This window comes from Ruditapes philippinarum, unplaced genomic scaffold, assembly GCF_026571515.1.
Source record: "Ruditapes philippinarum isolate M1 unplaced genomic scaffold, ASM2657151v2 ctg3244_1_1_1_1, whole genome shotgun sequence".
Taxonomy (NCBI): Eukaryota; Metazoa; Mollusca; class Bivalvia; order Venerida; family Veneridae; genus Ruditapes; species Ruditapes philippinarum.
Window position 1 is genome coordinate 30,364 of NW_026858270.1, and position 25,778 is coordinate 56,141.

The window sequence follows — 25,778 nt, forward strand, 5'->3', positions numbered from 1 at the left end:
TTGTTTATCCGGCACTTCTGATTAGAAATTGCTACAAGTATTTCCGTTTATTGTGAGTTGTTCCTAACACTGCAAATGATAATAATTACCATTTTTTATATTTGTAATATGTAAATTATTTTTTATTTCAGGAAAAAAACTACTGAAATGAATAACGACATACGTGGTTGGTAACATTATTTCTTTTTCTTTATTTTCTTTTCTTTTATTTCCTCTTATACATGTAGATCTATGGTTGATTTTATCGTACCTTTACTTAATCAAAAAGTTGTTCCCAAATGTATAACAAACAAAAGGCGAAAATATCTTGTTACATGATCAGAAAAAAAGAAAATCTAATACCATCGTATATACATATTTTTAGCTTGACATTTTCGAAGAAAAACAAGATCTTTTCCTCCGGTATATTGTCGTTGCTGTTATCGATGCCATTGCCATCCGAAAACTATAACGTTGGCCTTGTGTTTTTTTTTCTCAATGGATTACCTTCATATTCGGACACAACAACCCATTGGGCAAGACTCTTAAGGTGGCCATACTGAACTTTACCTTTTTCATACATGTACTTTGGAATAGACCTTCAAGTAGATTAAATTGATAACGATCTCATTCATCAATGGCCTTAACTAAAAACTCAAATTATTGCATATTGCTTGACTCTAGCTGTAATTGGCTTTTATATTGTTATTTATTAATGGACTCTCTTTTTTACTTGAGCAAACTTCTTCAAGGACAGTGTAAAACGCAATTTGATCTTGACTCATAGATGACCTTAACTTGAAGAACAATTAATGTAATTTCACATGGTTTAATTTATTTTTTATTTTTCGTTATTTTTGCTCTTCTTCGCTTAAACGTTTTAGTTTTGTGATTAATAAATTGATTTTCTTCATACTGCGGCAAAACAATACATGGGACAATACATTAAGAATGTCATTGAACTTAGTTTGAGCTTGACATTAAAGGTGAAATATCTATGTTATTTATTTATTTTATGAATACGCTAGCAACACTCATTTCAAACTTGACTTGTTTAATAATTCAAATATGGCCTTCTCCTATATGTAGACTTTCAAATATTGAACTTAGCTTAGATTTTGATAACTTTGTCTTTTATTTACATATTTAATGAATACTTTGACCAAATGAAACCCTTATGACAAAACCAGTTTGTTTGATCATTCAAATTTTTCATTGACTTAACTTTGACCTTGACTGTCTTGTCATGTTCTTTTTTTAAATTGTCATGCATTTGTTATTTACTTACATATTTGATTCATACTTATTAAACAAAGTAACACAAATGGAAAACCAAAAGGAAATATTCCGATATGACCTTTAACTTTAATTGACCTCGAGCATCATGTTCAAATATTGACATATTTGCTTAAATCGTCATAAATGGGCAACTCATTAACAAATTTGATATATTCTTGAACAAAAGAATACATATGACAAAACCGACATGTTTGATAATTCTGATATGAAAAGACCTTAAATTCACTTTAACCGTCAAAGTCAAATATTGAATTTTGCTTAAATTGCCACTTCTTTGTTAATTGTTTACATATTTAATTAATACTTAAAGAAAAGGAAATATCAGACAAAACCGATATGCTGTATAAGTTTTAGTATGACATTGACCTTTTCGTGACCTTTTCATCAAGGTCAAATTATTGATATTTGCTATAATTGTCATAACTGGTATTTTTACTGATAGATTTGAGTCAATCTTGGACAAAGGAACACATTATGATAAAACTGATTATTTCAGATGTGACCTTGTTATTTTAATGACCTTGTCTAACTAGGTCAAATATGTGCATTTCGATTATATTTTGTTCAAGAAAATTATATTTTCTAGATTCATTTTTTACTCCAAAACACTTCCTGTGATATGTTTGACTTAAGAAGTGAGTTATAGTCGAGCGAGATCCAATATTGGCGGCTTTTGTTACCTTGTGTAATAAATTTTATTGAATATATGTTTTCAATATTCCCAGTTAATTGAAAGTTATTGCACATGCAACTTTGTACTGATTCTCCTTATATCTGCTTGGTACTGAGCAGTCATTTCCGTGTTTTGAGCTCATTTGACCACATATTCTGTCCGGCGTCCGTCGTCGTGCGTCGTTCGTCGTCAACATTTTGGTTGTTAACACGCTAGCAGTCACAGTTTTGATTGGATCATAATCAAACTTTGTCAGAATGATTGTTTCAGTGATTTACAGACAAGGTCGCAGGAGCTAAAGATAGAAAAATATTGTTAACACTAGAGTGACTGCAGTTTTAACCCAAATATCCTAGAAAGTAATGAGGAAGTTTATCTTAATAATTTCTAGGTTAATTTTGAATATGGGTCATCTACGTCAAAAACAAGGTCACAGTAGCTATAAAAAGACTAATCTTGTTAACACTCTAGTGGCTGCAGTTTTAATTGAATATTTTTGAAATTGGCTAGGAAAGTTGTTTTGATGATTTCGAGATCAACTTTGAATATGGATTATGTCGGGTCAAAAACTAGGTCACAGGAGTTAAACATAGAAAATTCTTATTAACACTCTAATGGCTGCAGTTTTGATCCAACTGTTCTGGAAATTGGTCAGGTAGCTTGTTTTGGTGATGTTTAGGTCAAATTTGAATATGGGTAATCTCTGGTCAAAAACTAGGTCATAATTAAAAATATTGTTAACACTAGTGGCTGCAGTTTTGAACCAAATATCCTGGAAATTCATGAGGAAGGTTGTTTTGATGATTTCTAGGGTATCTGATATGGTTTCTCTCCGGTCAAAAACTGGGTCACAGGAGCTATAAATAGAAAAATCTTGTTAACACTCTCGTGGCTGAACTTTTGATTCAAATATTTTAGAATTTTTTTTTGATAACTTCTAGGTCATGTTCGAATACGGGTTGTCTCGGGTCAAAAACTAGGTCACAGGAGCTAAAAATAGAAAAGTCTTGTTAACACACTTGTGGCTGAAGTTTTGATTCAAATATCATGAAAGAAGATCAGGAAGGTTGTTTTGATGATTTCTAGGTCAAGTTTGAATATGGGTCATCTCTGATTTAAAATTATGTCACAAGAGCTTAAATAGAACCTCTTGTAAGTACATTAATTTAATGGCTGCAGATTTGATCCAAATATTTTGGAAATTGGTCAGGAAGGTTTTTTTGATGATTTCTAGGTCTAGTTCGATTATTGGTTCTCTCGGGTCAAAGCTAGGTTACAGGAGCTAAAAATAGAAAACCCTTGTTAATACTCTAGTGGCTGCAGTTTTGATCCAAATATCCTTGAAATTGATTAGGAAGGTTGTTTGGATAATGTCTAGGTCAAGTTCGAATATGGGTGATCTCGGGTTAAAAAACTAGCTCACAGAAGTTAAAAATAGAAAAATCTTGTTAACGCTCTAGTTGCAATAGTTTTGATCCAATTATCCTGGAAATTGATCAGGTAGATTGTTTTGATGATTGCTAGTTTAAATTAGAATATGGATAATCTCTGGTCAAAATCTAGATCACAGGAGCTTTAAATAGAAAAGAAATATTTTTAACACTTATATTGTGTTAAATAAATCTACACCAACTGGATGACTGTTGATTCCGGTGTAGCGTTAGATTCATCAGACCCGTGAAAATGTAAGATCTTTCAAATCTCACGGGAGGCCTGAGACACCTTAGACCATTTAAGTTAAAAAGATTTCCTGTTTCACATAAATACTGTAAATATTTCCTTGCATCGATACAGTAATGGTTAAACCTTAGGTGTATGTTTATATAACAAGTAAAGAATTACATTAAATTATCTATTAGCTTACGGGATAGCTTCAAGAGTAATTCAAATTTCCTGGCGAGGTTCAAACGCACTCAGTTTAGTTCAGGTGATTTAAAGTAAGCTGCTTTAAACTTTTATAATGCCAAATAATAAAACTTAAACAAACATGTTTCACTAAAAACATATTGAAAAAATAATCAAATTATCACTTGTGAACTCATTACAGTAAGGGAAAATACATAAATTTATCATAAATGTCTGATTTTAAACAGTCAAGTCATCGAAACATTTGAACAATAATTAATTTTGTAATTTTTAAAATATTTTACTATTTCTTACCGTAATGAAATTTACCAATCAAATATTTTTAAAAATACATCTAAGTAAACCAGTCAATTTCTAAAAATATAAGTACCCATGACTTACACATTTTAAATACTTTATAGCAGAATATTTAACCAGCACTAATAATATTCAAGTATTTTTCCTATGTGTTAACGTCTTTCTAGATAGTCTCATATAGGATTTATTCTTCTGTTCAATTCTAAAATATCCATGCTAAAGGTACTGGTAAATATGTGACAACAACAATTTCTTGCATTTAAGACAAAAAAATGTATTTTTCATAATGGTGCTAAAAGCCCTATCTTACACCCCTGGCTATATTTATCGGTAAATCGACAGAGTCTGATTACCACCGGAAAACATTACCCTTGCGCTAAATGTTCAGATCCGTACCAATAGATGTAAGATTTTTAGGTTATAACCCGATACACGGGTGTGAAGAATACATTCAGTGGTTTGTAGCAACCAAAGTTTTCAAATAGAAGTTCGCAGGTTTCGACCTAGATGTCGTTTAGCTATCAAGCACTTTGAAACTTTTATATTAGATTTATAGTTGAGTGAATTGAAATATTCAGAATTTCAAATTCTAACGTAGAATTAATAATTATTCTAACATAGAATAAATGCCCATGAAATCATTAAATTTTGATATATTTGTTGAAAAGTGGAATTATTGTTTTCACAAAACTTCATCAGTAACATGGATAGACAAAAAACTTATGTTTTCCTCTGATAGTTGGGAACGATGTTGCGGTATACAAGTTTTTCAGTGGAAAGTATTGCATACCAAAACTATACTAAATAAAAGTGAACATCAGCACAGAAATATAATAATACTTTTATCAGTTTGAACTCAGACAATATTTCTATGTAAAGTTAGAACTCAATCAATAGTTCTATGTAAAGTTAGGACTCTATCAATTTTTCTATATAAAGTCAGGACTCAATCAATATGTTCATTTAAATTGTACAGATCAAATAATTGATATTGTTGAGTATTTTTACCTAGTGTAAGTGGCGTTCAAAATTTATCATAGAGGACATTATTAAACATCGTGCTTTCTGAAACCTTAAAACATAGAGGATTTCATTCAACTGTGCCACAGTCTGCATTCTAGAATTATTAATGTTAATGAAATTGAATAGAAATGACAGTTTTAATCAAAGGTTGCGTGAAATTGCAAGGATATAATTCTCATGTTACATTTTGCAAAGTGTGTTCTACGAAACTCTTATTGTGTCAAATAAAATAAAATTTGAAAACATAAAGGCGTAGTAGCGCGAATAAAGGCGTGAAACGCGATTTAAGGCATAGTAACGCGAAACGAATGGCGTAATATGTTGTTTTTGTTTGTTTCCTCATTTTCGTTTTCTCTTTCATTGGTTATCAAAACTTAATCTATATATTGTACTATTCTCAAACAAAAGTAAATCTTATTAATAAATTGTGTTGATATATAAGGCTAGTTTAACAATATTAAACTTAAAGCTTGTAGTTCTTCATAACATTGTAATTGTACGCCTTATATACTTTCTGTAAGCTTCAGCTTTATCTTTTAATTTGTTTCTGTTTCTATTGTTATGTTATATGAAACAGTTCAATCCTCAACAATATTATATTCATTTTTATATATTTTATAGCTAGATAAAATCTTTTATGTCATTGTGGCTAATTGCCCATTTTCAACTTCATATACTGAAGTTTTTTTTTGTCTCCCCATACTAGTACACAGTTTTTCTGCTTATCGGCCAACAGATGCACATTAAAGTAGATAAATAAATTTTGAACAATGAATTTTAAGAAACATCATAATAAACATTTTTATATTATTCTAGATATAAAACAAAGATTACAGAAAGGTAAGTTAAGACTTTGTATAACCAATTGAAATTTACATTGTTTGCATTATCGCCTTAACAAATGTACCCAAACTTCCTGGTAATTGTGTCCATCAGCAAATACGTATTAGGAATAGCCAACGTTTTAGTATAATCATGTTTTCGACACATTGTAAAACTTATATATAATGCAGTTTACGAATTAAATGCAGAAGAAAACATTTTTCTGTTTGCCTAATTGCCCATTCAAAGGTCAATCTAATAGTGTCAACCAGCATGTAATTGTCTGTCTTTTTAAGAAGGGAAATATGCATTTATGCATATATTTTTGTAAAAAAATAATTGCTATTTTTTGAAATAAGTCGATTTTTTTTACAAATCTGTCAAAAATATTAAGGATATTAACAACGCCTTCCTTATCAGGACATTGGTTGTTATAGCATAAGTGTATGACATTGGAAATTACTAAAGCCAGATGTAGTGCTAATATTTACATTATCTCTCATGAACAAAATCAGTAGAACTGCTGAATTGTCAAGTTAGAATTGATGTTTCCATTGCTCTCGGGATATCTCCTCTAATCAAGATTATTTTACTACTTATCACATTCCTCGATTGTATTGTCATTCGATAAGTTACAAGTTTCATATGTTGTATAATTATACAAGATAGAACTTCTTGATGGTTCCTAAAAGCTCTTTCAAGGGTGAACTCGTATCCTTATGATACCCATCAGCATTATCTTGATATATACGACGTTTAAGTAATTTGCGTGTCTATTGCTTTGCTTGTAACATAATTTAAAGCGGACTATATATTATTTAGATAGGTAGAACGAAGATATTAGAGGTTATTGAACTGTCCAGTATTGCAAGCATCCAGGCGTCCTTTTTTAAAGTAAATCACTGATAAAACCAACGTTAACGCAAATGTTAAGCTTGAAATACTAACAGTACCGTGTTAAAAAGAAGCATTTACATTTAACAAGAGAAACGAAATAGGGGGAAATTGAGGGTTTCTAGACATGTTTTTAATGGTCTGTATTTACTGATAAGTACAACGTTAACTGAACTGCACATCATAACTATGTCATCACTACCGTTCCAGTAACTACAATACAAGACGGCTATGTTTGTATACACTAAAAATTACATAGTGCATGAAGACAGATACCAAAATTTCCATTCAATGGTATTAAGAAATCATTAAAATGCTATCTGAAAAATATAGAGTCATACAACTTGTTAGTAACCGCTAAAAGAGCTGTGTGACTGTTATTTTACCTGCCACACAGTAAGAGTTTAAAGGTCTAGAATTGTCTATATAAATATATAGTCCTCTCAAAGGTGTTAAAACTGCCATTTATGTGTGTCAATTAGCTATTATTGAATTAGTCCTCTCAGCAAAATTATTTGTGTTTCTTTAATGCAAATTTAACATATCTTCATAAACTTTTGTGGTTTACCAAATCTTTCCTTGACTGTCCCATCTCTAGTTATGAGATTGCAACATAGTTTTCAGTAGCATAAAAGTACAAACACTACTTTTAGCTGTCAAAATGCATTTCCGCAGATATCCTTCTTATGGTGTTCATCACCATAATACTTAAAATGGATAAATCCGTATGTTCACCATCCGTTCATCTTGTGTGATTGTGTGAAAATTTGAAATTTCTTTAAAAATAAACAACATTTAATTGCAAAGCAATACAGATATGATATTCAGCATGTCCTTTAATAAAATTTATTGCATATTTTTTTTAATTTCAGACGACAAGCAAGAACTGTTAAAGCAAATAGAAAACAAAGGTTTGTTAAATTTTGAACTTAATGTACTCCCTTTTGACAATACAATACTGCTTTGCAAATGAGTTAGATTTTGTAAAATATGTTTTAAAATACATAACTTACTGCGTTATCGTATATCGAAATCAAATTGTCACTTTGACATCACATAACTTTTATAATTGTTTATGCCCAATCTTGTCTTTAATAAAACCGTATTATCAAAACCTATAGGGTCCAATTCCTATCAACCATATTAACTTTGTTAAAAGTATATCAGGATCTACGTATTATGGTACAATTTGTACTTTGGTATGTAACCGTAGCGACTAAGTGGTAGCATTCCTGATTCATTATATAAATATCTTAAAAGTGCTTCCTTTTTATCTAAACATTGTAGACATGAAGCAACCTTAAATATGTTGGTGAATTAAATAGCATGTTCTATACATTGCGTGAGTAAAATAAAAAAAGGAAACATAATCATATTATTGGACTTGCAATAAGTAATACATTATAGTGCTTATTTGAATTTTTGATCCAACTATGGTTTCCCGTGTGTTTAACGACATTTAATATTGAGTCCACAAGCTTTATGTAATAATCTTCGATAAAAAATGTTTAAAAATATCTCGAGAACTTTAAAGCAAATAATCTCACTTTTAGCTACACTTTAAAACTCGCACGATGAAAAGAAATTTCATCGAACATAATAACAAACAAATATCCTCTATGTATTATACAAAATATGACAATCAATTTAGTACAATAGCAAACAAATAATTTGGCTGAGCCAAAGACGAAAAATTTAAGGGCCTCGCCGTTTTTCTGAACAAATTTCTCTTTCAACTTATTAACAAATCAATAATTGTTCACACACTCAAACACTCCAAATTTGGCTATTTTTTACACCAAAATATTACTTTTTTGTGCGTTTATCAAATGTAATATCAACATAACAACGCAAAGCTTTTTTTAAAAATGGCAATTACAGAGAAAAGAGAAAAAAAATCCGTGGTTCTTAGAGATCCGTGGTTCGAGTCCCGGCTCCGGAGTGCCGCTTTTTCGTTTGATTTTGTAATATATAGCTTCCCGCTCATGACTTTCTTTCTATTGGTTCATAGAGAATTTCAAGCTATCTTTGAACTTCAAATCGACGAACAAAATTCAAACTAAACCGAATTAGCACTTGACAGTACCGTCCATGAACAGGCTCAATTACACCGAGCCTGCAACATTTTCAATTTTGCAGTGTTGGGCTTTCTTTAGGGATTCTTATTTTCTCTTTTTTAGAGCTGGAGTTGAATAGCTTGAAAGTCGAAATAAGAAGTGAACGAAAGCCGAATTTCAAGCTTGAGTTGAATTTTCAAGCCGTTCAAAGTGCGAAATTTTAATTTCTTAAAGCTGGAAATCGACCTGGAGTTGATTTTCGCGCCAGCTCGAAAGTCGAAATTCAAAGTTAGCTTATAAATAAGCTGATTTTTGTACTGTATTTCAATTTCTAATTAGCTCGAAGTTCGAAACTGAAAATAAGCAAATACCGAATTTCCAGCAGATTCAACAAAAGATCAAGATCCTGCTTAATGTAACTGTGAATTACGATATCGAGCTAGCAGCTTGAAATTTAGCTTCATTTACTTTAAATTGAGATCTTTTAGCTGACTCGAAGTTCAAAGTTAGCGGAAGATAGGCTATAAACTGAATTTCAATTTACAATACCAGTGCTAACTTTCCGATACTCATAAGACAAAAAGAACTATAATTTATTAATGTCGGATGAATACATTATTTCTGTAAAAGAGACAACGCCCGTATTAGTTTCGGTTCCAGTTCCCAAACGCACGCAATGGACACCTTTCATATATTGTACTGTATGTCATTTAAATTATACGGGTTGGTCTGTCCGTATTTATCCTTTGTGATTTATTTGTATCTTACGTAAATAAATATGTAAACGTAGTTAGAAGTATTAAATCATATTTTAGAAATAGGGCTATTCATGAGAATATTCTGCACGTTGACCTGAACTAGCATTTTCTTGGAAGAGTTCTGTAACTTATTTACATATGAGGTCTCGTCGAGTTGTTACATGATCCAAAGATATGTTATTTTAAGACTAAATTATTGTTTCTTTTATTATTATAAGCATATTTTGATAAGAGAATAGAAAAGCAGTTCATATTTTTGATTAATGATCTATTTATATTTAAAGATAAATCTCTCGTTCTTGATATCACAGGAAAAACGCAACAGTATCTTTCATTTGAAAATCAATTAAAATTCATAAGATATGGTACTATACATGCTAGTATGAACAAATCTGTGGATGTTTTAAACTTCAAACTTTCACCATCTTCATATTTAAATGTTCAATACTTCTTGAGTTGGTGCTATGAGTTTTGACAGTAACTTACACTTTCCAGTACCGTGCACGAACAGGCTCAATCAAATCGAGCCTGCAACATTTATTTATTAATATTTTTTGCGACGGACGCGCCCTCAGGCACGTTCAGAGCTAAGTCATCTACACATGGGATTTCGTTGGCTACACTCGCGCAATGTGTCCTAAACCGATTAACAGCCCAAGAAATAGTACATGAATTTGATCCTTCAAAACTCCCATACTTTGTCTGGATATCTTAATGTCTTCCATATTTAGCCTTTTCAATTTCAAATTAAGTTATCCAATTTAAAATATGAACGTATATTATTGATAAAAACGTTGTAGTCCCGTAGTATTATTGCGCAATATGCAAATTACTGCTGAAACGATTTACCGCTGTCGAAAAAGTAGGACAGCAAATTATACTACAATAAAGGTGTAACCTCTGAGTTCCAAGACATTATTAGTAGGAAATAAATATTTCTACATTATACAAAACATTATTATTAACAAATCAAAAGTTTTTTGTGACTCTAGGATAACTCGCGCATTAATAAAAGAAGAACTATTTTCGTGACTCATACCGCGGGTTTAGCTGAATATTCAGCAGTTATTAATATATTAGATTCAGTACAATAGTAAGTATAAATATCTATTTTTGAAAATGCATGTAAAAAAAGAGTTTTTCAACACTTTACCGCCATGTAGTCTTTCATGGTAAGGAAGTTATGATATCAGTTCTACTTCCGATTCTTGTGGTTTGTTTACATATTTTTCTAGGTCATGATATGAATTAACCTTCGCTATTCTAAAAATAGATTCTGCTTCACCTGTTCTGATTTTTGGACATGCGATTAGGGAGTACACATTATAAACCAGCGGATTACATGCAATACTTTTAGAAATTCTATACAATTGTAAGAAGCAAACAAGTTGAAAATGGAATTTAGTGTGAAATTGAAAAGGACAACTAAACACTGTAGTGCTTAAGTGACATTTAAATTAAAATAAAAACGATGTGCTCTGGCCTCTACATCTTTACCTTGTAAATAAAAAAATCTAAAAAATACATTATTAATTGCTGATGATTTTAACCAAATTTTTTTTTAATGAGACATTATCCAAGAGAAATAAAAATACAAATGACTTATATTTTATTGTCTATATGCCCACTATGATATAACACGAAGCAATTCTAAATATCATTCTCAAATGTATAATGTATTATGTTTGAAGTTTTTTTGCCTGGATTTATTTTAGAAATATTTCGTTGACAGTTTTTTTTCTATTTACATATCATTTCTTAGAATAAATCGATAAGGACACTGATTTACAAGTTTGACCAGAGTTTTAAGGCATGAATTTCATTCTGTATTTAAGTGCTTGAAAGTAGAAAATCTGAATTATATCAGTTTGGGACACAAAATATATTGCTCTACAAATCTCGAACTTGTATGGAACAAATTTTCTCTGTTATATATTTTGTGTTTTGTTTTTGTTTAAAAGAAGCCTTTATGTCTCTCCGGTTGCATGTCCGTCGCATTCAGTGCTGCAGCACTTTGATTTTGTTTTGGAGTTCTTTAGAGGTTCCATTTTTCTCTATTCTATAAACATATATTTTGTGATTTATTAACATATTTGTGACAAGTTTTTGTAAACCTTTTCCCCTAATTATAAGACATGATATGCAAACGTTAGTTAGTGAGAAATAAAAGAAACTAAATAAAGTACAAGGTTCGTACCATCGATATCACATTAATTTTACATAACATATATTTCTTTTTTAAGATCATTGACAAGTAACTGATAATACACATAGTACAAAAAATGCTTTTTCGGTGGCCCTTGACATTTTTAGATGAGTCTATATACATTTAAGCTCAAACGTAATGTTACAAATAGTATGAGTACATCATGGTGATACTTTCATAAGTAAAATGTTGAGTAACATTTACAAAAGGTTTAAAACATCTTAAGTTGTCAAACTATCAAATAACAACTTTGGACTTTTCTGTTATCCTTTATATATATATATATATATATATATATATATATATATATTTATATATTTATTTATTTATATTCTATGTATAATTTCTCGCTCATGACTTTCTTTCATTCATATATATTTATTCTTGGGCGGACATGGTCTTATAAAACAATAAATGTGTTTGCCATAAGATATTTGTAATAAGAACATTAATAGTGACTGAGTCAGCCAACTGCGGTAAAAAAAGCTATAAATAGCTCGCCGCTATGGTAATAAAAGTGATGACGTCTCAATAAAGTTAAAAATAACTTAAATATATAAGGCCAATTAGCACGAAGAAAAGGCAACGACCGCTGTGGTGTAGTGGTTAGCATACTGGACCTTCACTCCAGAAACCCGTGGTTCGAGTCCCGGCTGCGGCGTGCCGATTTTTTGTGCGATTTTTTTATGTATAATTTCTCGCTCATGACTTTCTTTCTTTCATATATATTCATTCTTCGGCGGGAATGGTCTTATTAAACAATAAATGTGTTTGCCATAAGATATTTGTAATAAGAAAATTAATAGTGACTGAGTCAGCCAACTGCGGTAAAAGAAGGTATAAATAGCTCGCCGCTATAGTAATAAAAGTGATGACGTCACAATAAAAATAAAAATAACTTAAATATAAAAGGCCAATTAGCACGAAGAAAAAAAAGCAACGGCCGTTGTGGTGTAGTGGTTAGCATTGTACCTTCTATCCAGAGACCCGTGGTTCGAGTCCCGGCTGCGGCGTGGCGATTTTTCTATGTATAATTTCTCGCTCATGAATTTCTTTCATATATATATATATATATATATATATATATATATATATATATATATTGTTTATTTTCTGTACATTTCATAACTAACCATGACATGTTTGTGAATATGATACACATACTTCATTTCATTGAAAAGTCGAAAGAAATGATATTTGTATTTTTTCTTATTAATTAATATTCAAATAATATTATTTAGTACTTGCTTCTCTTTCAATTATTTCAGGATATTCACTATAATTTCGATGTAATGGATGTAATGCGGAAGAAACAAAAGTTTTCTATGATTTGAAGAAATGATTTAAACTAACACTAAAGATAATACTATGAATCTTATTTAATATAGTTTATGTTGTATATTTATTAATTCAGAGCTTGAAGAAATACAAGAATTGAAAAACAGACAAGGTTTGTAGAATTTTGTTATTCTCTTCATTTATAATATAAGATATTTTTAAACTGCTCGTTACCAAGTTGCTGATAAAACTTTTCACACAAAAAATTCTTCCGACCGCCATGCCATTTTAAAACAATTCATTTTAAATTTCGATAGAAACGCCATGGTCAAAACTTTAAGTATCACATTTAGTAGTGAAAAGTGGAAGGCATTGATTTTCATAATTTTCAATTTATTTTAAATTAATAGAAAATAATCATATTGTGATTAAATGATATCTCTCATACTACCCATTTTTAACAATCACGGTAAAAAAAGTATTTATTATTGAAAAAAACTATGATATTACAGTTTTATTTTGCATTTTTATAATTTAGAGGTAATAAAAGGAAGCCTGACGGAGCAATCAGGTTTGTATCATTTATGTATCTTATAGATTTATATTACATATATTTTCCTTTATGCTCATATTAACACACTGTACATAAACATGCCTTTCCGGCGGCCTTTGACAATATGGTTCTCATTTTTAGATGAGTCTATATACATTTAAGCGCAAACGAAATGTTACAAATAGTATGTGTTCATCACTGTGATACTTTCATTAGTAAAATGTGGAGTAACATTTACAAAAGGTTTAAAACATCTTAAGCTGTCAGAGTATCAAATATTAACTTTTTCCGGTAGCCTTTGATCATTTTTGCGTATTTTTTTTTTTTTTTTTTTTTTTTTTTTTTTTTTATAACTTTATTTTCTGATTTCACATACAAACATTATATAATATTTTGAAATTCACAAAGACATACAATAGTATATATATTAAATTCATATAAGTTCACAAAGACATACAATATAATATTTTCTAAATTTATATAGGCAAGTCATTTGACATTTTCAGAAATTAATTTATAGGGGTAAATAGTTGAGCTAATTTCTGTTTTAGTATATAGAAATATAGTTACTATATTGGTTTTGTTTAGTTCATATGATAAAAAAAATGATTTTCCTGTAAACAGACCATAATCTGTCGTTCATGTACGTGCAATATATAACATAAGAAAAAAGAACAAATTTACAGTACAATATTTAAAACAGTACATATTTATTCAATAACGGTACCTAAAATGTATCAACTTATGAATACTTATTCCATACTGGATAGTATACCTCATTAGGAGAATTGCGCGTCTCTACTCCAATTCATATATACATGTGTACAAGTAGACTAGTCTGCTGCGTGAAAGCCTAGATACGTCATAGAAATTTGTGCATAGATTTTGCTACAAAAAGTATGTGTTCACTCTCGTACGTTAAATGTCGATTAGCATTTATAAAAAGTTTAAAACGTCGCAAGTTGTCAAAATATCAATTATCAGCTTTTACCAAAGCCTTTTACAATATGGTACTTATTTTTAGATAAGTCTCTATTTATTTTATGCGCAAACTTTTTATTGAAAATAAATTATACTTATCATTGTAATGCTTTAATACATAAAATATCAAGCAACCTTAGCAGAAGATTTAAAACATCTTAAGCTGTCCATTATAAATTTTTGACTTTCCGATATCCCCGCAACCCGTGCGTTAACCTGATATTTAGAATAATTGATGTTGTTATTTATTTACATTTACGATTTTGTAACAATTTTCTGTACATTTTATTCCTTGCTGTTAGATTTATCATGACTTAAAATTGACTATGATACGTAAATCTCAGTCCAGTGAAAGGGAATGGGATTGATTTTCCTTATTTTCATTTTGTTTTTAAATAATATACAGATTATAATCTTTCTTTCCTATATTGATTATAGAAAGAACTATGATATCATATATGACATCTAATACAATTTTATTTTGATTTTATTTAGATGAGATTAAAAGAAACAGACGTTCCTTGATAAAAGAAAATGGTTTGTATTGTTGGTGTGTCTTATCGACTGATATTAAATATATTTTCCTTTAAGCTCATTGACACACACTGTACAGAAAATGCCTTTCCGCGGACTTCGACAATAACGTTCTCAATTAAAATGATCTATTTTCTTTTTTGAGTACACCTTATGTAACAAATAGTATGTGTTTATCATTATAATACTTTTATACATAAAATGTCAATTAACATTTATAAAAGGTTGAAAAAATCTGAAGTTGTCACAGTATTAAATATCAGCTTTCCCCCAATAGGTTACTCATTTTTAGATGAGTCTCTACTTATTTTATGCGCAAACTTTTTATTGAAAATAAAATGTACTTATCATTGTAATGCTTTAAAACATAAAATATCAATCAACCTTAGCAAAATGTTAAAAACATCTTAAGCTGTCCAAGAATCAAATATAAATTTTTGACTTTCCGATATCCCCGCAACCCGTGCGTTAACCTGATATTTAGAATAATTGATGTTGTTATTTATTTACATTTACGATTTTGTAACAATTTTCTGTACATTTTATTCCTTGCTGTTAGATTTATCATGACTTAAAATTGACTATGATACGTAAATCTCAGTCCAGTGAAAGGGAATGGGATTGATTTTCCTTATTTTCATTTTGTTTTTAAATAATATACAGATTATAATCTTTCTTTCCTATATTGATTATAGAAAGAACTATGATATCATATATGACATCTAATACAATTTTATTTTGATTTTTTGATTTTATTTAGATGAGATTAAAAGAAACAGACGTTCCTTGATAGAAGAAAATGGTTTGTATTGTTGGTGTGTCTTATCGACTGATATTAAATATATTTTCCTTTAAGCTCATTGACACACACTGTACAGAAAATGCCTTTCCGCGGACTTCGACAATAACGTTCTCAATTAAAATGATCTATTTTCTTTTTTGAGTACACCTTATGTAACAAATAGTATGTGTTTATCATTATAATACTTTTATACATACAATGTCAATTAACATTTATAAAAGGTTGAAAAAATCTGAAGTTGTCACAGTATTAAATATCAGCTTTCCCCCAATAGGTTACTCATTTTTAGATGAGTCTCTACTTATTTTATGCGCAAACTTTTTATTGAAAATAAAATGTACTTATCATTGTAATGCTTTAAAACATAAAATATCAATCAACCTTAGCAAAATGTTAAAAACATCTTAAGCTGTCCAAGAATCAAATATAAATTTTTGACTTTCCGATATCCCCGCAACCCGTGCGTTAACCTGATATTTAGAATAATTGATATTGTTATATATTTACATATACGATTTTGTAACAATTTTCTGTACATTTTTTTCCGTACTGTTAGATTTATCATGACTTAACAATATCTATGGTACGCATACTTCTAACGAGGCTAATGCGAAAAATCCAGCCTTTGAAACTTGACAATGCATACTTCGGTTCTTCTAAACAGATTTAATTAAGTCAAAATCTAATTGTCGATCCGAGAGTAACATACTGCACTGGTTGTAAGCGTTTTGATTATCTTGATTTGATAAAATTGAAGCTGTTTACATGCAACTTAGATAATGAGCATAATAATATGCAAAAATTAAAGTTGGTGAATTAACATAAGGAAATGTTTCCCATATAATAGTATAATCACACACACAACTTTCTGTGTTGAGCTAGCCTTTCACCGACAGGATATGTGTGCCTTCAAACTTACAACGGTTCGAATTGTTTGTGTAAGTGTTTGTACATTCAGTCGTCATTACTTGAATTTCACTTTTGGCAACATGGTTAAAGAGAACTGAACAATAAGCGTGTGCCTTCCTTCTTTAAATGACTATATTGGTTTGTAGAAAAACCCAGCTTTTTGAACAAGTGAATAACCGCGGAATTATTCAAAGTTTACCATCGATAATTCCGTTGTATAACCGAAAAACTTGTGAATTTGTCCCATTTTAATGTTAAAATAGATATTCAGTGTGTCCTAGCATCTCTGTTTACCTACATTAGGAGATATTTTGAGTCATACGATGTGATTTAGCCTTTTATTATTAAATATATCTAAGCTGATCTAGCGTTTTGGTCTTCAGCAAACACCTTTTATGCATTTTACTAAATCAATGACAGCTCTAACATATGTGTTTACATACATTCAATAGCTGTTACCTAGAATTGCTCTCTTTCTGATCAAATGCAGAGAACTATTTAATGTACAAAAAAACTACACAGAATATTTATTTAGTTTTGTAAGTGATGGCTTTCTTAGAGATAAAATAAACAAGCATGCCTTTGGTCTCATTTAAATATTATTATTGGAAAAAATGGTAAAAATGGGAAAAGGTATCTATACAGTATGATAAGAATAAAAAGTTACGAACGAAAGGGTACATACAACTTTGGTTTTAATTTTACTATTGTTACAAGTTTTTTCTTGTAAAGTCATACGCTACAGTTAAGGTTACTACTGTTATAGTAAATGCTACTACAACAGCCAGACTTTGGTCTGTCTTAGTATTTGGTCGTAGCAAAATCTCTTCAGCTGTTGACTTGAAAATTTGATAGTAGTAATGTAGCAGCATAACTGTTACTCATCCCTATGGAATCTGCTCAGTAAAATGTATTTGTCTTTAAAAAGAGTATGTTAAATATAGCCTTATCAATAATTAATGCTTCCTTGAAAATAATCTCTAACAACCCCTTAAAAGTGAGACTTCTGTTTTGTCGGCATATACTCGAACAATGAGTATTCCGCATGTTACGATGAAGACTTGGTATTGCTACTCTCAGAAAACCAGTAAATGTTTTTTCGTTTAAAAAACTGTATTTTTTTAAATAGATTTTTACAATGTTAAATCCAAGAATGCAACATTGTAGTTTACAAAAGAAATACAATTGATTTTTGTCCGTAAACAATCTGTTCAGTTCAGATCAACAAATCTGGATTTTTGTCAACGAATAGCCTCCATATACTTCAGTCTAGTGAAAAGTGAAAGGGATTGATAATTCCAAATTTTCATTTTGTTTTTAATTAATGAACAAAAAATAACCTTTCTTTCTGACCTGTTTTTAGTTATTGCAGGGTAGTCACTATAAATGTTATGTTTGTTGCAGAAGAAAAAACACAATGTTTTCTATGATTAAAAATCAATTAAAAAAAACAAGATATTACTATAAATCTCATTCGATATAATTTTATATTATATGTTTATTAATCCACAGAAAACAGAAATTGATGGATGAAATCGATATATATATACACATTAAACAACTAATATAGTATCAAAGTGTTTTAATAATAAAATATATATATATATAATAAATATATATATATATTTATTATTAAAAACACTTTGATACTATATTAGTTGTTTAATGTATTTATTATTTTATTACTTTTTATTTTAGGTCGCATTACTGAACAACTGGTATTCAAGGAGGCACAATGTTTGTATCATTTATGTATCTTATCGATATACATTACATATATTTTGCTTTAAGCTTATTGACAAATAACTGATAAAAACACACCGTACATATAAATGCCTTTCCGGCGGCCTTTTACAATACGGTTCTCATTATTTGATGTGTCATTTTTTATACGCCCGTTTGAAAATCGGGTCGTATTATAGTTCCCAACCCCAACCTGGTTGGCGGCTGGGAGGGCGGGCGGTCCGCCGGCGTCGAATTTTTGTCCGGAGCATATCTCCTATACCTATGGGGGACTTTTAATGAAACTTCATAGAAATGTTCACCACTATAAAAGCCGTGCCGCGCATGAACCAGGCCTCTAGGTCAAAGGTCAAGGTCAATGAAAAATGTTTGTCCGGAGGCAAAACTTCTACTTGCATAGAGGGATTCACAAATGTTCACTATTGTAAGGCGGAGTGTCGCGTGCAAAATTAAGGTCCCTGTGGTCAAGGTCACACATAGGGGTCAAGGTCATACATAGGGGTCAAAGTTTAGATAAAATATGAAAATTTGGGACCATTTAGTCATCATTTTCAGAGGGATTGAAACACAAATGGTCATTATTATGACTACTGGTGTAAAACATGTTATTAACGTTAATATATGCAAGGTCACTAAAGATGATTGTCAAGGTCACTAAAATATAGAGATTTTGTCCAGAGCATGTCTTCTTCACATACGGAAAGATTGTAATGAAACTTCATACAATTGTTCAGCACTATGAGAAGCTGTGTCCCGTGCATAAATCAGGTCTCTAGGTCAAAGGTTAAGGTCACAGTTAGAGGTCATTGAAAAAGGCTTGTCCGGTGCAAAACGTCTACATGCATAAATGGATTTCACTATTACTTGGCACAAATGTTCACTATTGTGAGGCGGAGTGTCGCGTGCAAGATTTTGGTCCCTGCAGCTAAGGTCAAGGTCATACAAAGGGGTCGAAGTTCAGATAAAAAAAACACAAGAGATAATAGTATATCCAGATATAGCCCAGAGATAGCTCTTTTATGCATATCTATAATGGCCACATCTCTGTCAAAAGCTTCTGTGACGGGCGAATATTGCCACAATGATGCCCTTGTTCATGTTTGCGCAAACATAATTTTGCAAATAGAATGTGTTCATCATTATGACAGTTTTATTGATGAAATAGCGAAGAACATTTACAAAAAGTTTAAAACATGTAAGGTTGTCAAAACATCAAATATCAGCTTTTCCGGAAGCCTTTGACATTACGGTACTGATATTAAGATAAGTCTATTTTCATTTTGGCGCAAATCTAATGTTACAAATAATATGTGTTCATCATTATAATACTTTTATACATAAAATATCGAGTAGCATTTACAAAACTTTAAAAGTATTTAACGTTGTCCAAATATGAAGCTTTTCTGTCAGCCTTTGACATTACGTTACTCATTCTTAGGTAGGTCTATATTTATTACAAATAATTCTTCCGGCTACCATTGACAATTTGATGCTCGTTTGTAGATGATTGAAATTTAATTTTGATAGAAACACAACGGTCCAAACTTTAAGTTACACATTGCATTTTCTCCTTACTGTACGCCTTTTATGACATTTTAGTTTTGTGATATGCATTTGTTAGTTAGAGTGCAATAATATAAAATGTTCATATTGTTTTCAATTTATATCTTTCGTACTGACCATTCTTTAAACAATTTCGGGATATTCAGGGTTAAAGTAATTTAAGTGGTAGGGAAAACGCAAGGTTGTCTATGTTTTATATTAATTATAGAAAAAACTATGATATTATATATGATGTTTAATACAGTTTTATTTTCCATTTTTTATAATTTAGATAACACAAGACATAGTCTTTTCCCGATGGAAGGACAAGGTTTGTATCATTTATGTATCTTATAAGTTTACATAACATATATTTTCCTTTAAGCTTATTGACAATCACTGATCAAACACACTGTACATTAAAATGCCTTTCCGGCGGCCTTTGACAACGCGGTACTCATTTTAGATGAGTTAGTTTTTATTTTGTTGCAAACCTAATGTTACAAATAGTTTATGCTATCATTATGATACTTTAATAAATAAAAAGTCGAGTAACCTTGACAAAAGATTTAAAACATATTAAATTGTCAAAACATCAAAAACCAGCTTTTCCGTAAGGCTTTGACATTATGGTACTGATTTTAAAATACGTTTATTTTCAATTTAGTTACAAATAATATGTTTTGATCATTATAATACTTTTATACATAAAATATCGAGTAACATTTACAAAACTTTAAAAGTATTTAACGTTGTCCAAATATCAATCTTTTCCGTCAGCCTTTGACATTATGGTACTCATTCATTGGTAGGTCTATATTTATTTTTAAAAAAAAGTTTAAAACATGTAAGGTTGTCAAAACATCAAATATCAGCTTTTCCGGAAGCCTTTGACATTACGGTACTGATTTTAAGATAAGTCTATTTTCATTTTGGCGCAAATCTAATGTTACAAATAATATGTGTTCATCATTATAATACTTTTATACATAAAATATCGAGTAACATTTACAAAACATTAAAAGTATTTAACGTTGTCCAAATATGAAGCTTTTCTGTCAGCCTTTGACATTACGGTACTCATTCTTAGGTAGGTCTATAGTTATTACAAATAATTCTTCCGGCTACCATTGACATTTTAATGCTCGTTTGTAGATGATTGGAATTTAATTTTGATAGAAACACAACGGTCCAAACTTTAAGTTACACATTGCATTTTCTCTTTAAGCCAAGGTCTCACTTACTCCCGGCAGAGCCCAGGACCATCCCGGTAAGTTACCGGGATGATCCGGGATGAAATTATTGTTGCGGTCACACTTACCCCGGCAGCACTACGGTAGCTCCCTACTAACCACCCAGGATGCGCTCCGGATCATCCAGGCAGAGCCCAGGTGAAGCTACGGATCATGCCGGTGCTTCCCCGGTCGTTCCCGGATGACGCTGGAAGAGCCCCGGTTGACCCAGGCAGAGACCCGGTCGATCCAGGCAGAGCCCCGGCAGAGCCCAGGACGATCCAGGCAGAGCCCCGGTAGAACCCCGGTGGATTGAAAACGCCCGAAAATGATAACATTGATACATATTTTTTATTTAATTTAATATCTATTGTTCCAGAATAGTAATTCATGATGATTTTCTGAAAAATCCTTATGCCATACTGGATAGAAGGGAAATGGGAAGGCTTTTAATACAAACAAGTGCAATCATCGCAAATTGTCGTTATTTCTTTTGAAATGAACCGGGGCTTTGCCGGGGCTCTACCGGGATCAACCGTAGCTCTACCTTTATCCTCCGGGGCTCTGCCTGTAGTTACCGGGATTCTGCCGGCATATACCGGGGCTCTACCGTAGCTCTACCGGCTATATCATACACCGGATCATCCCCGGTTTGTGCCGGCAGAGCTACGGTGCTTTCCCGGTATACCCCCGGTCGTTCCCGGCAGAGATAAGGATGAAGCCGGCAAAGCTATACCTTCCCGGATCATCCCGGACCACCCCGGTGATATTAAATATTTTATTCCATCCGGGGTCGAATGCCGGATGTTCCCGGATCATCCCGGATCATCCAGGACGTTGCCGGCAGAGTTACGGATGTACCCCGGTTGTTCCCGGTCGTACCCCGATCGTTCCCGGATCACCCCGGACGTCTACCGGGGCTCTGCCGGGATGTAAGTGAGACTGTAGCTTTACTGTACTTCTTTTATGACCTTTTAGTTTTGTGATAGGATTTGTTAGTTAGAGTGCAATACTAGAAAACGTTCAAATTATTTTTAATTTATATCTTTTGTACTGCCCATGTTTTAAACAATTTCGTGATATTCAGGGTTAAAGTAATTTTAAATGGTAGGGAAAACGCAAGGTTGTCTATGTTTTTTAAATTAATTATAGAAAAAACTATGATATTATATATGATATTTAATACAGTTTTATTTTCCATTTTTTATAATTTAGATAACATAAGATACAGTCTTTCCGTGGTGGACGCAAGAAGTTTGTATCCTTTATGTATCTTATCGATTTACATAACATATATTTTCCTTTAAGCTCATTGACAAATCACTGATCAAACTCACAAAATAATTCTTCCGGCTGCCTCTGATAATTCGATGTTTGTTTGTAGATGATTTAAAATTTAATTTTGATAGAAACACAACGGTCCAAACTTTAAGTTACATATTGCATTTTCTCCTTACTGTACTTCTTTTATGACTTTTTAGTTTTGTGATATGCATTTGTTAGTTAGAGTCCAATAATAGAAAATGTTCATATTATTTTTAATTTATATCTTTCGTACTGCCCATGTTTTAAACAATTTCGAGATATTCAGGGTTAAAGTAATTTAAGTGGTAGGGAAAACGCAAGGTTGTCTATGTTTTATATTAATTATAGAAAAAACTATGATATTATATATGATGTTTAATACAGTTTTATTTTCCATTTTTTTATAATTTAGATAACACAGGGCACAGTCTTTTCTCGAAAGAAGAACAAAGTTTGTATGATTTATGTATCTTATAAATTTACATAACATATATTTTCCTTTAAGCTCATTGACAAATCACTGATCAAACACACTTTACATTAAAATGCCTTTCCGGCGGCCTTTGACAATGCGGTACTCTTTTTAGATGAGTTAATTTTTATTTTGTTGCAAACCTAATGTTACAAATAGTTTATGCTATCATTATGATACTTTAATAAATAAAAAGTCGAGTAACCTTGACAAAAGATTTAAAATATATTAAATTGTCAAAACATCAAGTATCAGCTTTTCCGTAAGGCTTTGACATTTTGGTAATGACTTTAAGATAAGTCTATTTTCAATTTAGCGCAAATCTAATGTTACAAATAATATGTGTTCATCATTATAATACTTTTATACATAAAATATCGATATCAAGCTTTTCTGATAGCCTTTGACATTAGGTAGGTCTATATTTATTTCAAAATAATTCTTCCGGCTACCTGGTCGTTTGTAGTCATTTTTAATTTCGATAGAAACACCATAGTCTTATCTTATATAACACATTACATGTCTTCTGAAGTAAGTCTTTTAATGACGTTTTAGTTTGTGATATGCATTTGTTAGTTAGAGTGAAATAATAAGAAAAGTTTATATTGTTATGAATTTATATCACTTGTACTACCCATTTTTAACGATTTCGGGATATTCTCGATAAAAGTGATCTGATGATGAAGGTACAAAAAGGTTTTCTATGTTTTTAATATTTATTTTAGAAAAAAAGTATGATACTATCTATGATATTTAATACAGTTTACAAAAACCATTGGCATTTCCTAACAATCATTGATTTGCAAAGTAAACATTGAGATTCCATAACAATCTTTGGTTTGCATAGTAACCATTGAAATACCTTAGTAATCATTCTATTAATACCATTGATGTAACTTAGCAACCCATGTCTACAACATACATGCCTTTCCTACGCGAAAAAGTTACTTGAATAGTTACCATTGATTTCCGGTAGCAACAATTGACGTCTATTGCAACCATTGGCTTCCATACGTAACCAGTGTCTGTAAACTCAACTACTGACTTTCTATATGTATGTATATTATTTTCAGACCAGGCACAAAATAAAAGCCATTGACGAGTACATAAAGGAAGGTCAGTGCAATCGTCTTATCCATATACAATTACATGTTCCATTATAATTGTTAGCATTTTATCGATAATTTCAAGGAACAACAAAATTTCATATAAATAAGTAAAAATGAATTATCAATCAATGTAAGAGTGATCTTTAAATGTGCTCCTCCCAAGTTTGTATTTTGGATTTTTAACTGCATGTGTATAAAAAAAATTTACATGTTTCTTTAAATTTCAAAGTCAATTATTCACTCGAAAAATGCTTTTTGATAACGTGTGATTGTTCCTTGTCTTGAACCTTAAATACAGTATAAATATTATCCCGTTATATTAATGAGCTTTATCATTTTGATAGATATTTCAAATATTGATTTAAATTTATATGTTCTACTTTTACATTAAAAACTGAAACAAAAGTGCATAATTTGTTGTTGTTTTTTTTTTTTTTTTGCTTTCAACGTTTGAAATAAAAGTATATGTATTCAAAACTGCTTAATTTGCTCTTGAATTTTATGTAATATAACAAGTTCTTTTGTTTATACAGTCATGTTTAAGTAAGTGTTGCTAACTGTTGTTTATACCATTATAAACGCAATGTAGTAACACCAATTATTTTGTTTTACATTTTTCACCTAAATCATTACTGATATTCTAAAAAAACAATTGAAAATAAATTCCCAATGTAATCCTATGAAAGTTTTATTTCGCGAAGGATTAAATGAAAACCATAAACCAAAAGTAAATATAAGGTTTGTCGAAATAAAATTCAAGATAAAGGGGCAGTTAATTCGAAAACAAACCCGTTGACTATTTTTCCCAATAAAATGTTTCTTTTATCATATTCATAGGTCATTCAAAGTTTTAAAGGAATTTTATTATACGGTTTCCATGGTGCCCTTATGTCAAGATATAACTGTCGCAAACGTCTTTGATATAAATGTATATTTATTCATTTCAGACCTGGTGAATAATGGAATCTTTTCAAGTGTCATAATGCAAGGTCAGTGCAATTATGCAATTATTTATCAATACAATTACATTAATATAAGATTTTTACGAAACACCGTTAAGATATCGCCTGAGAACGTGTTGCTCTAAATTGTGCAACCTGTAATATAACAAATGATTTTAGCTTATGACCATATGTGAGACAAACTTACTCAAATTAATAAATTTACAAAATGTATACAACTAGATATTTTATGACCGTCCTACCTAGTAGCAGAATATGGTTATGTTTGTTTTCTTTAATTTGAAGAATGTTATTATTTTAACATTCATTGAAAGTATTGCTCTAATATATTTTAAAAGAAATAAGTTATATCTTAGATAAGAGTTTTAGCCTCCTATCCTATCCAAGTTCTGGGCACGAATACTATCGATAGTAGAAAATCGCAACTGTAGAAAAAACTCAACAGTACCATAAAACGCCAGAACGATAAAAACGCCAAAACA

The 25,778-nt window shown here is 30.8% G+C and overlaps 1 protein-coding gene and 1 non-coding gene across 2 annotated transcripts; both read left to right on the forward strand.

The window, feature by feature from the left end:
• Positions 1-128: 128 nt before the first annotated feature.
• Positions 129-25,778, forward strand: LOC132752624 (uncharacterized). The gene is made up of 13 exons (XM_060742965.1): positions 129-166; positions 5,954-5,977; positions 7,726-7,764; positions 13,289-13,324; positions 13,691-13,723; positions 15,182-15,223; positions 15,981-16,022; positions 18,630-18,668; positions 20,509-20,547; positions 22,664-22,702; positions 23,166-23,204; positions 24,299-24,341; positions 25,282-25,778. The coding sequence occupies exons 1-12, from the start codon at positions 148-150 to the stop codon at positions 24,322-24,324; spliced, it is 417 nt and encodes a 138-aa protein (XP_060598948.1). The 5' UTR covers positions 129-147; the 3' UTR covers positions 24,325-24,341; positions 25,282-25,778.
• On the forward strand, positions 12,463-12,535 carry Trnae-uuc (transfer RNA glutamic acid (anticodon UUC)). The gene has a single exon. It is a non-coding gene; the product is annotated as a tRNA-Glu (tRNA).

Coding starts and splice junctions, on each gene's coding strand:
- LOC132752624 (XM_060742965.1), top strand. Junction 18,669..20,508: donor GGTATTCAAGGAGGCACAAT/GTTTGTATCATT, acceptor TTTATAATTTAG/ATAACACAAGACATAGTCTT. Junction 22,703..23,165: donor TTCCGTGGTGGACGCAAGAA/GTTTGTATCCTT, acceptor TTTATAATTTAG/ATAACACAGGGCACAGTCTT.